Here is a 13,868-nt window from a genome sequence, read left to right as displayed (position 1 = left end):
TCATAGGAAACATGAGAAGATCTACCGGAAAAAATAAACGCGAACAAAATAAGAAACAAAAACTGCGGGGCCCCTTCCAAGCTCCACTTTTATATGTCACCCTGGTTTCCTGCCATTCCCGCAGTTACCGACATAGCTATGGTCGGGATAAAGCTTCTTGCTTTGACCGCAAACTGGGGGGGCGTAAAATCGCCACTCGGGAAAAAAATCCCTCCAACCGGGCCTTAAGACAATAAGAAGTTGTATANAACGAAAATGGGATAATCAAGCGGATGAGTGAATGCAAAGGAGGTTTCATGTTGGATTTAAGATTGGGAACGCATCCCTGTTATCGACTGTTTCCATGGTAATAGATGAAAATTTCTTTACCTACAGAGACGGCCTCTCGATTAGTTCATGCGCGCCACCGCTATGAAACTCTGATCGAACAGTTCCCATAAGCCTGAGCAATCTCCCCTATTATCTCTGCTCTTTGATCCCAACTTCCCCTAACCACCGCGCAACCAACTGCAACTCACACCTTGTCGGTAAAATCAACAATAACTCGCATAACCAATCGATCCCATAAAAACCTTGCTCCTCGAAGAATTTTCAAAAACATCCATATGTTATCAGTAATTCCGTACGTGTGACCACCATCTCTGAATTACTCATCCAACAAAAAATCTGCGGAAGTCATAAAAATCGAGGAATTTATTATACCCGACTGCAACAATTAAAACACCACGATTGGGTATGACACATCGTGCATCTCTTGCTCCTCATTGACAAATAATTGAACAATGCGGTGCTACGCCGTATGTCATCTGTGTTTTGCAATAAATTGTCAACTCAATTCATCTCCTTAGTTTTTTTTCATTTCGTCCAAGAGGAAAAATAATTGTTTACTGGAGTTAATTGGATACTTTGAGATGGAGAACAACCAGGAAAATCATACTGCAGTGGAAGACTCTGAAGGTACAGTTGTTTCATTGTTTTTATCAGTCAATCAATAATCATAACCATAACCAAATATTTATCATTGTTCATTTAGAATTTATTTCTATTCTCATTATTTTTATTTATTCTATGATTTTGTCAATTTATAATTACTCGAAAGAATCAAATTTTTATCATTTTTAAATTTTTGTCATAAAGGCTAGTTTTTTCAGTTTTTTAAAGAATTTTGGTACGCAATTGCAGACCTAGTTGATTGTTAGTTCATTATTATCATTTAATTTTTGCGTTGAATTTTTTTTTTCAATTTTTTTATCACTGTTAGTCTTCAGTTTTGTTTATTATCGATTTCACTGCTGTTGTATGAGTTTTCTGGTGCAGAAGATGTGCATAAAAAAAAAATGTATTCATATGCTAATCTTGTTCGTCTCAAAGCATTTCGTTTTCTTTTTATCTTCTATTTATAAGCATTCTACTTTCAATCCATATCGCATTACTATTTTATGCTATATATTTCCAATTGATTTCCAATTCATCAAGATGAACTATTCTGGTTCGTCAACTATTGACTTTAACGTCAGTCTATAATGTTTCTAACACGAAGGGAAAGTTGAAACAAAAATGTTCAATTCTGATTCATCTGAAAATTAAAAATCATTTTCCATTTCACATTTGGAACTTGAGAGTCCAAAATTTTCAATTTGCATTCAATTTTCATCAGTTTTTTCCTTTGAATAAACTTCGAATTTTTCTCGAATTCATCAAAAAAAAAATTCATAAAATAACTGCTTTGAAACCCATTCTCATAATTATTATCATCACATCGCTCTGTTTACCATCGACTTACTCTCATTCCAGTATATTTCTGGAGCAGAAGATGATATGAAGACAAAATATGTATCAATATGCTAATTTTATGCATCTGAAATTGCCTCATTCTCTATTTTGTGAGATTTCCAAGTCTTTAATTATGCAAACCAGGCGGAAGCGAAATTTCATCCGTATGAAAGTTTTGAATTTTTATGCATATCTCATTGTATAAATGCCCAATTGATTTTCTATTCATCAAGATGAACCACTCTGGTTCGTTAACTATCGATTTTAACGTCAGTCTGTAACGTTTCTAGAGCGGGAGAAACATTGCAACAAAACAAATTTTGGTCTATCTGCAATCAATGAATTTCAAAATCCTCCTTTATTCTCCATTTGAAACTTACAATATAAAAACCTGCAATTTGTATTGAATTTTCCCCGTATTTTCCCACTTAATAAACCCCCGACTTATTTTCAATTCATAACAATGAGCTAAAAATCATGAAACAACTGTTTGAAATATTATTCTCGAAATTATCACCATCATTTCACCACTTTTACTGTCGACTTACACCATTGTACAATATTTGTAGAGCACAAGACCAGGGATCGGCATCAATTATTAGATTAGTAATATTATGAGAAGTTGCACCTTGCGATAATTAAGTTTTGCCTTTCGTTATCTTCATTGAAATTCAAACAATAATTGATAATACGGAATTGTCAATTGACTATTGAGTAAATAATTCTAAATTCCATAAGAAGGATTTCCGATTAGCCAAATAATCGTCAATCTTCCGAATGCAATGATTGATTAATAAATAAATTCGGAATTTGAGGATTTAATTGATGATTAACTTAATAATTTAAAAATTGTTGAGTAGTTTTCAACAATTAACTTATTCAAAATTTAAATTCATTTAAAATTGATGATTATGCCGATGTCTTCATCACATTCTTCTCAAACGGTCACACTTCCTCTTTCGAGATGGAAATGCTATTCTTTTTACAACTTATCATCACGATGTTTTTAAATGCTATAAATAAATTTCTAATTGATTTCCAATTCTTTCTGGTTCGTCAACTATCGATTTTAACGTTATTTTATAATGTTTCTAGAGCGGAAGAAATATTGAAACAAAACCTGTAAATTCTACTCCATCTAAAATTAACCAATTTGAAAATTTTCCTTTATCTTTTATTTGAAGTTTAATATATAAAAATCCCTAATTTGTATTCGACCTTCCTCATATTTTTTAATTTAATAAACCTCCAACTCATTTTCAATTCATAACAACAAGCTGCAAACTATGTAGCAACTGTTCAAAATATCATTTTCATAATTATTACTTCCATTTCGCTTTATTTACTACCGACTCACCCCAACCTACACTGACAAAAAAAGTATTTTGATGAGTACGTCTTAACTTGTATTAAGAAATTTATGGCTCAAAAATTGACAAGATGAAAATATCTTACACTGAGAACGGTAAAACTTTCATTAAGAGATTTTGTACTTGTCCCAAAGACGAGGATGATTTTTTTGACAATAAAGGGATTTTTCAAATCAAGTCTAGTTGAATCAATTTGTTCAGTTGTTTTGAAGTCTAAAGTCCAACATTTTTTAATTTAAAAACCACTTGACTTGGTTCGAGAAGTGACTTTCTTGTTGGGAATAAATTGCCCCTCATCTTTCAGACAAGTACAAAATCTCTTGACGGAAGTTTTTTTAGTGAAATATTTTCTTCTTGTCAATTTTCGAGCCATGAGTTTCTTGATGCAAGTAAAGACGTAGTTGCCGAAAAACTTTTTTTTTTTCAGTGGACAATATTTTAAGGGGGGACTACGATGAGTTTTAAAAGTCGCGGGCTATTGGAATACGATTTTTGATGCATTGAAGATCGATTTAAAAATGAATAATTAGTGCAAAAAATTACTTGTTCATTGTTCGTTTGCACCACAGATGCTTAAAATATTAAAAATAGTCCAGGGCCTCCAATTTTTGAGCTCCAAAGGTTTCTATTTTTTCAAAAATTTTGAAAACATATGTGCAATAACAATTACGAACTATCTTTTTTGAGATTGTGACGTTATGAGTTTTACCCGGAGGTAAAACTCAGTGAATAGTAGTCCTTTTCCTTCGGCTATTACCGTCAGTGAGAGGAATCTCCTTTTCACTATACCTTTTCACGTATTCCTGCACTGTAATCCTTTTGTATGGTCACTTAATCCTCAGCTAACTTCGGCGGTGAGCTCATGGGGGATTCGCTCATTCGTAGGGATGTTAGGAAAGGTAGGAAGGGATATTACTTGGTGATATTCTCAGTTAACACTCGCGTTTTTATCGGTAAAACTATGGTATATTAACTGATGGTTTAAAATACACGACTGTTTTAATTATGGGTTGGTATACGCGTTATTAAGAGACTCGACTAGGGACTTCGACTCGATTTTGGCTGAAGGCCTGAGCTAGAGGTCCGCTCGACTCTGCTCCTGATCGGACTCTGCCCTTGTAGAGTCTTTGTAAAACGCTCAAGACCTAAAATTGCAGAGCAAGCAGTCTCACAGTCCCGAAACACTAAGACAATTGAGTGTCATCATTGACACACAACTAGAACAGTCAAACAGCTTCTTTACCGAGAAGCTGGACTCAGATAGCACCGTGAGAATGCTGAGCTCTGCTCCTGCACGATGAGAAACAAATCATTTCTTTTCTCATCGTCCCACATTATAAATTTAATGTAACGTATTATTCATAATACGTCATATTGTATTCAACAAATAACTGACGTATTAATGACAATACGTCACCAGATTCAACTCCTACACAGCTAATTTCGTTATTTTCATAATAAAAAGTTGCACCATTCGTGTAAAATAGCCCCAAAAAATGTTTCTGACAGAAACGAGAATATATTTTAAATATTTTGAGGATAATTTTCCTGCTTATTTTACATGAATGGTGCAAATTTTTAATTTTAAACAAAACAAAATTCATGAATGCCCAATTTATTTCCAATTCATTAAGATAACTCATTCTGTTTCTAGAGCGAAAGAAATATTGAAATAAAACATGTAAATTCAGCTTGATCTGATATCGACCAATTTTAAAAGCCCATTTATCCTTTATTTAAAGCTTACAACATAAAAATGTGCAATTTGCATTCAATTCTCCGCACATTCCCCCTTTGAATAGACCCTCAACTAATTTTCAATTCCCAAAAAGAAGTTGCAAACCGTTTGAAATTCCTTTAAAATACTATTCTCACAATCATCATTGCCATTTTACATTGTTAACAATCGACTTACCCCATTGTCCGATATTTCTGGAGCAGACGTAGACATGAAGGCAAAAGTTGAAAGGTTGGAGTTGGAAAATGCACATATGCGAGAGGAATTCAACGGTCAACGGGCAAAAATGAAGGAGTTATTCCTGCAGAAAGAAGGTAAGTCCATGAAAAAAAATACTCCATTAATTCTAATAACAAAGCCAGCCCGATAAAATCATACCCCTCAGGTATATCATTGCCCCTATGCACAAAGGAAAAAACACGATATAATTGCAGAAGAGTTGAAAAGACGGTTTAAAGAGAACGCAGACCTCCAAGAGGAAGTGTCTACACTCAGGCACGAGTTGGACGAGGCGAAAAGTCAGCTTGTCGTTGCCAATCTTCGACTCGAGTCTGATATCGATTTGGAGACGGAGAAGGCCCAGCAGGAGATTGCATCACTTCAACAGGTGATTCAAGACACGATGGAGGAGTCTGCATGCACACGTGAACAGTTGGAGAATGAAGTGCGAAAGTTGAAGGTTTACATAACAAAGTTGGAGGAGGAGAATTCTATGATAAAGTCACAGATTGCTAGGGATGTACCTCAGGATGGACCGCCAATTTCATTGTCTCATGTCACTAAAACTTTGGCGAGGAAAGTTGCATCGCAGTTAGGCGCCGATGCTCTCTCTCTGGGGCCTGAGAATCTCGAGGAGAGCATGCGGAAGGTAAAAAAATATGTACGTATGCTTGAGACTGCACGCTCATTAAACATTGCTTTTATTTTTTTGGTTTTTTAAATTAACAACTCAATGAAGTGGGTAGATCAATCTTTAAATGTTCGTTAAAATTTGAAACAATGTGAAGAAAAGAACATTTTTGCAGTGAATTTCATAATCTGAAAAAAATGTCTTGACGTTTCTCTCAAAATTGAATTGTTTTTTTTTCGTTTCTGTCCATCTTTCACCACTCGGCTACAGGAATATATTTTAATATTGATGAGGAAGGGAAAATAATTGGAAATAATTGTTGTTGAGTATACTGAGAGAAACAATGACTAAAATTTACGGAAACAAATGAATAAAATAAAAGTTTTTCAAACATTCACCAAAAATGTGAAAAAGTTAGTTTGACTTCAGATAAAATTGAAAATACAAAACTTAATAGATAATGTTAAAGATGAGATGGAGAGAATTACTCTGAATAAAAATTATGTGCAAGTGACTCGTTAGTAGTTGTATTATAAAACTGATGTTTGAAATTTTATAGAAATAAGATAAGTTGACGAGTGGTGGAAGACAGGAAATCGTAAGATTAAATTTAAAAATACATCAAGCGCATTTTTTTCGGGGATACTCGGAAAAATAATTATTATTCTTGTCACTTTATTCCTGTTTTTGCCAATCGTCTATGGCAATATATTTTAAGAATAATGAGAAAGCAAAAATATTGAAAATAATTGTTGTAAAGTATACTAAAAGAAGCAATGACTGAAATTTTTGTTTTTGGGACCGAAAATTCTGTATAATACACATATTTATGTGAACTGCTGTAGCAAACCCTGTCAGCTATTTAAGGATGCCAAGTGGGTCAAGTGCACAACTAAATTGATCATCTTTTTCAAAAACCTTGCATAATAAATTGTGTTAACTTCATTAATTCATCTCGCCAATTTATATTCAAATTGAGTTAGGATGTAATACATGTAAAATTTTCTTTTTATTTTTTCGACCAAAAAATATTTGTTTTATTGACTAAATGGTGATATCCGGTGGGAATCGTGGCAACACCGTTGCTGTCAGCTGATGGTAGAGGCGCGAGGGTTTGTTGATATTCTAACGTGTGTTGGAGGTTATACATGCCTGTGAACAAACCATGGCCTCAGATAAAAATAAAAATTTATTGCGTGACAAAAGGGGACAGTTTATCTCCCAAAAATGTAAAATTTTGTTGGACATTTGGTTAGCCATAACAAGATCCATTGAAATGATTCCCGAGATGAGTAAATCCTGAGACCAATGTTCTTTCGCACAATTCGTTTGAAATTCAATTATAAACACCATTCGAGTCTCATTGATTGATAATTACGTTTGAAATCCTAAAATTCACTTCGAAAAAACATCCATCGTGAGTGACAGGTAGGGTTATGTTGACGGGGGACGTACAAGCGGAGTAGGACAGCTGTGTGCACTGTTGTCGCGTATCATCCATTTTGCTACGAGCGATTTTTTTCCCCGGAAGTGAGTCGAAAAATTAAGGTTTCGTCCTCATTTGCCCCGGTTCCTTTGATTTCGCCCGGATCAATCGATTCAGCTTTTTTTAAAAAAATTTTCCATATTTTTCGGGATTTTTCATGAATCTCTAAATTGGCCAATCTTTTATTTTAGTGCATAACCTCATAAGAGCCAATGCTTGATCTTAAAATTTTGTTTATTTAAATTCTCAATAATTAATACCAGTTGAAAGGTCAAGATTGTCATCTAAATTTTTTAAATATTTCTCGCTATTACAGGAAAAAAAATTGAATTTGTGTTGATCTATTAAACATTTTCACTTGGCACCCTTAAGGGGTAACGGAACCCGTCGCACGCAGAGATTAGGGGTCCCCCCTATCGGTATTGCAGGTTCCCGTCGTTTTTTGGATTTTGTACGTGAAAAGCACAAAATCCCATAAAATATAAATAAATAATAATGGTATGGAAACATTCTACATCATCTTCTGACTCGTAAAAGTACTTCCCTCTTACAATTGGTGCCCTGTAAAGGACATGTTACCTCCTGGATACCACCCAATCATCATAAACGAGTTTTTACGAAAATTACGCAACAAAAGTACGTTTTTAAACTCAAAATCTCTGTCTTGGACCTCACTCGATCGCTCTCTTCTCATGAAAATAGGCATCGGCTAAGAAAAATCTACAAAAAATCGGTTTTTCTACCATGACTTGGCAGATTCCTATAAATAAAATGGCGTCAGCCTTGCCCTGGTCCTTGCCGTTAAATAATTTGCAATTTTTTTTTTTGCATAAATAAGAAAAGCATGAGAAGAGAGCGATGTGTTCCGCTACTCTCAATACGGGGAAAAGGTTTCATTGATTCTCATTGCATAGAATCCAAGAAAACTTGTTTTTGGTAAACGTCTTTTTGTGGTCGGTTCCGTTACCCCTTAAGGTGTTACCCTACTCTCAATTATGAAAATTTCTATGGCACCCAAAAAAAATAACGAACTACTGATGAAAAACTAGTGGGTGATAAATCAAATCTTTCTTGAGAACACGTATAAGTTTCAGATTTCATAAGAAAGTTATTTGAACAAATGATTCGGAAAATTATGAGTTTCACGGCAATTACGCCCTCACGCGTATGGTTCAACTGAGGAGATTGTGGTTCTCAAATTTACCCCTACTTTTCCCAATCCCCACTACAATCCGTGTCTCCCACCTTTCACACTCAGGGCTACAATCTTCTCAGGACGACAGTAGGTGCATGATTCGAATGTCAGTGAGCATCACGAAACAGGTATGGGTTGGACCATGGAACTGAGAGAGAGAAAACACTCGACAGGTTTACCAACAAGAGATGCATTTTAATATTATTTCAATAATTAGAATAACATCCAATAAAAATTATTTGACACCCGTAGGTGATGAGAAAAAAATCAATCTGATAAATAAAATCAATATTCAAAAAATGTTGAAATGCACACTTAAATAGTTACTTGAAAATTGGAAAATTTCGTGCTCAGCGATTAAATCAGGACTCGAGAACATTAAGACTCCCCTTCCATTCCACCCCCCGGTGATTTGCCGACGAAACACCTTAAATGGTTGTGTTAAATTTGTTCCAATTTAAACCTTATGGGTTGACTGGCCATTAACTGGGGATTTATTATAAATTTTGGACATGATTTTTTCCGTTCAATGAGACATTTTTTAAGTTAAACGAAATTGTTTTTTTACAAGTCTAATTGATTAATTAATTCCTCGTTTCGGATTTTTCTGTAAATAATCGAAATTCTGTAACAACATTCATTTTATTTATTTATTATTTTATTTATAATACGTGCCTGCGTGAGTTTACATTTCTAAACGACACTCACAGTGCACGGGGGGGGGGGCCAAATGACCAGTAAATAAAAAACATCACATAAATCTAGATGCATAATCACACATTCCGAGCATATATACATCCGGTGCATCATATTCAATATCCCTTTTTCCCTAAAAATATATGTATACACACGCACACACCCTCCAGACAACATCAACAATTAAGGAAAAGAATGATTTAGTTGACGATCTCTGAAACGGAGGGCTTCAACGATGAAAAATGCTACACGTTTCAGATCTTTTGGGTTCTTGATATCAAGTAAGATGGCAAGCCAATCCTCTTCGAACGCTCATTTACAACATCATTAAAGTGTGAAACCCTAATGAAATGATAATTAGGGCATCTTACCATGATATGTATAAAATTCTCCAACTCAAAATGACATAGTTTACAATACTCCTTAGGATTGATGATGAATTTATTATTATTAATGAGCAGTCTACAGCAATGCACATTCGCAAGACGGATCTGCGCTATGATGCGAGTGCAGACCATGTGGCATCTTAGTGACAGGTATTTGGTACGTCTAATAGAGAAGTCATGATGAATTTTTATCTGCAAGGATTCCGATTCACAATATCTAAGATAGTCCTGGGCTCTCAAATCGTCGTTGAATCTAGATAATACTTTTTTTTATTACTAGACCAGGTCTCTGCAACTAAACTCTAAAAAATCAATCTCGTAGAGAAAATTTTTCAGTTTTGAGAGCCAGTTATACTCAATCTTGTTCGAGGGCTTATCACACAGGAAAGCCAGACGATTCAAACAAATCAGTGGTAGTCTATGGGATCCCATCTTGAGAACTCTTATCACCCATTTCAAAGTGAGATCTACGGCCCTGACTGCCAGGCGTCTCAGTCCTAACTCGAGACGAATAGCATACCCTGGAGTTACAGATGGAAGCAGTAAAATTTGTTTGTAAAAATCATTCTGGATCCTTTCAATTTGATCAAAGTGCCCAAGGCCCCACGATGCCACTGCATATAGCAAAGTTGGAGAAACTACACTATCGAACAATTTAAATTTAGTACACCATGCGTCAGATTTCGATTTCACCAAAATTGATTTCGTGACACCGATTGCCGATTTGGGCTTGCGAATTGCATGTCTGACCGTGCCAATGCACCGTCAGACATGCAATTCTTAGATAAAGTTTTTATTTAAGGCCCGGGTGTACTATCTTTCGAATGTTATCTGGATTTTTTTTATCTTTCGTAATCCAAAATTGTCAATTAAGTGGTACATCATGTAGAAATTCCCAAAAATTATGATAGAATGATAAAAAAAAAATAGAAAAAATTCTGAACTTTTTCAAAGAGCCTTTTCCGTAATAAATGTCTCTGTGCAGTGTGGGAAAAGATTTACGAAATCAGTCTTCCCCCTGCATGAGATTGGGTGACAGACCGCCTTTTGTCACCGTAAATCAAATACATTTTTCAATTTCTTGTTATTCGACTTATTCTGAATACAAATTAAAAATGCTCTTTGAAAAAATTAAGAATTTTTTCTACTGTTTTTTGATTATTCATTCGTAATTTTTCAAAACTTCTGCATGATGCAGGACTTAATTGACAATTTCAGATAACGAAAGATGAAAAGAAACATCGATATAACGTTCGAAAGATAGTACACCCGGGCCTTAATACTTCAAATATTTGCAGGGATGTTTCTCATAAAATTGAATTCGAAAAATTGATAATTTGATGATAAAATATGAAAACACCTGTTGACATTTTGATAGCGTTATCCACTTTACTGGAGAATTAAATATGTATTGTATTCACTTGAAACTTCCGTCTCCTCTAGTTTTTTCATTAATTCAAAACAATTTTCATCTGTAAAATTCTATTTTTCAAATTATGGAGGAACCAGAAGAGATCGTCATCTTGCATCCTTCCCTCAAATTCAATGACTTCATAACTTATTCCAGGCTCAAGAAGACGCAGAAGTATTACGCTCCCTCGTAGTCCCCCTCGAGGAGGAGATAAAAGCCCTGAAGGAGAAGCTTCGATCGACAGACGACGAGCTCCAAAAATGCAAAGAACAGCAGCAGCAGCAGCTCCAAAGGCGCTTGGATCCTGACAACGAGAACACCTGTGACATGTGCATAAACTACGAGGCTCAACTCGTGAAGATGCAGACGACAGCAAAAGACCTCGAGAAACAATTAGCAGATAGTGAAAAGGCTCTGCAGGCTCAGAGGGAGGACCTCTCCAAGGAGGTCGAATTTAGAAAGGGAATGGAGGAGAAGTGGAATGAAAAAAAGGAAGAGCACAAGATTAAAGTAACAGAGTTGACAGCTGCCTCGCAACTAGCGCAGCAGACACTCCAGGAATTGAAGCAGCAGTTCATTCAGACACATCAAGCAGTGACGGAGGAGCTGAGGAAATTGACGAGAGGGAGGGAAGAGGTGCAGAGGCATCTGATGGAGCTCCAAAGGGAGAATGAAATCCTCGTGGGGAAGTACAGCAAACATTCTGAACAACTACAGTCGGAGAGCATCAACATGCCAAATAATGTTGAAGAACTCCATCTGAGTCTTCTTAAGATTAGGGAGGACTTGATCAGTGCGCGGGTCGCTCAGGAGGTGGCGCAGGAGAAGGAATCGACGTTGAGGTACGAGGTGGGACTCCTCAGAGAGCAGATGATTGCCGAGAAGGAAATGAAGCTGCAGAGACTCGAGAAGGAACTAGAAGAGGCCTTGAGTGAGAAACAAGAGGGGGAGAACACCATTGCTGAATTGAAACAGAGGGTCACGAATCTACAGAAGGTGCTGGATACCAGTGGAGAGGTGCAGAAGGACTTTGTTAGGCTGTCTCAATCTCTTCAGGTATATGCGCATTTTTATTAATCTAATTCTTCGATTTTAAGGTTTCAATTGTGATATTTCCGTTTTATCCAGGTCCAATTGGAGAAAATTAGAGAATCTGGAAGTGAGGTACGATGGCAGCATGAAGAAGACGTCGATGAGTGTCCAACTTGTCATGTGGCTTTCTCAATTGGGAAGAAAAGGGTGATTAGTAGACTATTTTCTGTGATTTCAGTGGGACAATTGTCAATTATACCAAAATGTTTGCATTTCATCGCACAAAAATTTCATAACGAATCAATTGATTTTGTATTATTTATTTGCAGGTACATTGTCGTCATTGTGGCCATATATTCTGTCAAAACTGCTTGACACACGTTGTAAATAGTGGCCCTAAACAGAGGCCATCACGTGTCTGTGGGGTTTGTCATACTTTACTTGTGCCAGACACAGCCCCGTATTTCAGTCAAGAACCACCTCACACACCCGATTAATAGCTTCTGTGTATAAATTTGATAATAAATCTCATTGTTGTTGTTTGATATTTTTTTAGATAGAATAAATTAAACAAGTTTTTCAAACATCCACCAAAAACGTGCAATACTGAATTTGGTGGTGACTTCAAACAAAATTGAAAATACAAAATTGAGTAGATGATGTTAGGTATGAGATTGAGAGAATTATTCTGGATAAAAATTATGGGCAAATGACTCGTTAGTGGTTGTACTATAAAATTAATATTTGCATCACAGATGGAGGATTGATGAAATTCCATGAAGATAAAATCAGTTGACGAGTGGTGAAAGACAGGTAATCATCAGATTAAATTAAATATATACATATAAAGAACACTTTTTTGAGAGATTTTTGTCAAAAATAATAATTATTATTTTTGGTCTTCCTTTTTTTCACCACTTGGCTACGGAAATATATTTTATGAATATGGGGCAGCAAAAATATTGAAAATAATTGTTGTAATGTACACGGAGAGGAGCAATGACTGAGATCCATGATTTACGAAATTTCTAAGATCAAGGATAAAATTCATTCATTGTCATTCCCAACATTTTCGCCCCAATCACATGAATTTTGGACATGTTTTTCTCCCGTTCAATGAGACATTTCGACAAGAATAGAAATTGTTTTTCTGCTAGTCTGATCAATTAATTGATTAATTAATTCCTCGTTCCGGATTTTTCTGTAAATAATCGAAATTCTGTAATGACATTCGTGTTCATTGTAATTTAATGATGGAATATTAAAGCTTTTGAATTGAAATTACCCAATTTTTTCATTTTTTAATGTAAAAATGACTTGCCAGTCAAAAGCAAATTTATTCATTTTTTCTTTCGATAACGAAAAAGTTCACGTGATGAGTATTTTATGCGTAAAATATGTCCAGGGATGTTGTTTCATGAAATTTAAATCAAGATACTGACAATTTGCTTGCTTCAAAATGTGATGTTTCTTCCTTCACGATTTTTATTACATATATTACGAATTCATTACATTTAAAATATGATATTCATTTGCAGTAGTATATACTTAACGACCTAACGCGATTTGTGATATAAATGTTTTACTTAAGGCCCGGGTGTATTAACTTTCAAACGTTATCTCGACGTTTTTTTTTTCATCTTTCGCATCTGAAATTGTCAATTTTGTAAAAAAACTGCGCCAAGAAAAAGTTTTGTTTGGTTCTTACTGGGAAGTAGAAATTTTCGAAAAATACAAAGAAATGAAAAAGAAAGCCAAGTCAGCAATGTCGAATAAACGAAAATAATGCATAATCAGATTTCTATAAGAGAAATAGTTTCAAATCGAATGAGGATTTTAAAAAAATTCTTGATGAAATAAAAAATTAGTAGAAGGAGGACCAACGTCCTTGGCGCGGATCAGAAGATGGAGAATTAGATTGATACTAGACA

At 35.2% G+C, this 13,868-nt stretch overlaps 1 protein-coding gene across 4 annotated transcripts; it reads left to right on the top strand.

The window, feature by feature from the left end:
* Window positions 1–499: 499 nt before the first annotated feature.
* LOC107038167 (rab GTPase-binding effector protein 1) lies at window positions 500–13,221 on the top strand. 4 transcript variants are annotated; one of them, XM_015257086.1, is made up of 7 exons: window positions 500–733; window positions 849–957; window positions 5,085–5,195; window positions 5,316–5,761; window positions 11,062–11,961; window positions 12,034–12,144; window positions 12,267–13,221. In XM_015257086.1, exons 2-7 carry the CDS (start codon window positions 912–914, stop codon window positions 12,432–12,434), a joined length of 1,782 nt encoding a protein of 593 aa, XP_015112572.1. In that variant the 5' UTR covers window positions 500–733; window positions 849–911; the 3' UTR covers window positions 12,435–13,221. The 4 variants fall into 4 exon arrangements, with proteins under 4 accessions (XP_015112572.1, XP_015112574.1, XP_015112573.1 ...); XM_015257088.1 differs by lacking the exon at window positions 849–957; XM_015257087.1 differs by having other exon boundaries at window positions 500–957; window positions 5,316–5,749.
* Window positions 13,222–13,868: the final 647 nt, after the last annotated feature.

This window comes from Diachasma alloeum, unplaced genomic scaffold, assembly GCF_001412515.2.
Source record: "Diachasma alloeum isolate Michigan unplaced genomic scaffold, Dall2.0 Dall_scaffold_00278, whole genome shotgun sequence".
NCBI classification, from domain to species: domain Eukaryota; kingdom Metazoa; phylum Arthropoda; class Insecta; order Hymenoptera; family Braconidae; genus Diachasma; species Diachasma alloeum.
Note: the sequence above shows the minus strand (reverse complement) of the source record. Positions and strands in the feature narration are given on the sequence as shown.

What these genes read in the sequence shown, in the direction of transcription:
- LOC107038167 (XM_015257086.1), top strand. Translation starts at nt 912, where the DNA reads ATGGAGAACAACCAGGAAAATCATACTGCAGTGGAAGACTCTGAAG. An exon ending in TGCAGTGGAAGACTCTGAAG is followed by an intron (nt 958 to 5,084) that starts GTACAGTTGTTT and finishes TTTCTGGAGCAG; the next exon opens with ACGTAGACATGAAGGCAAAA. An exon ending in TCTCAATTGGGAAGAAAAGG is followed by an intron (nt 12,145 to 12,266) that starts GTGATTAGTAGA and finishes ATTTATTTGCAG; the next exon opens with GTACATTGTCGTCATTGTGG.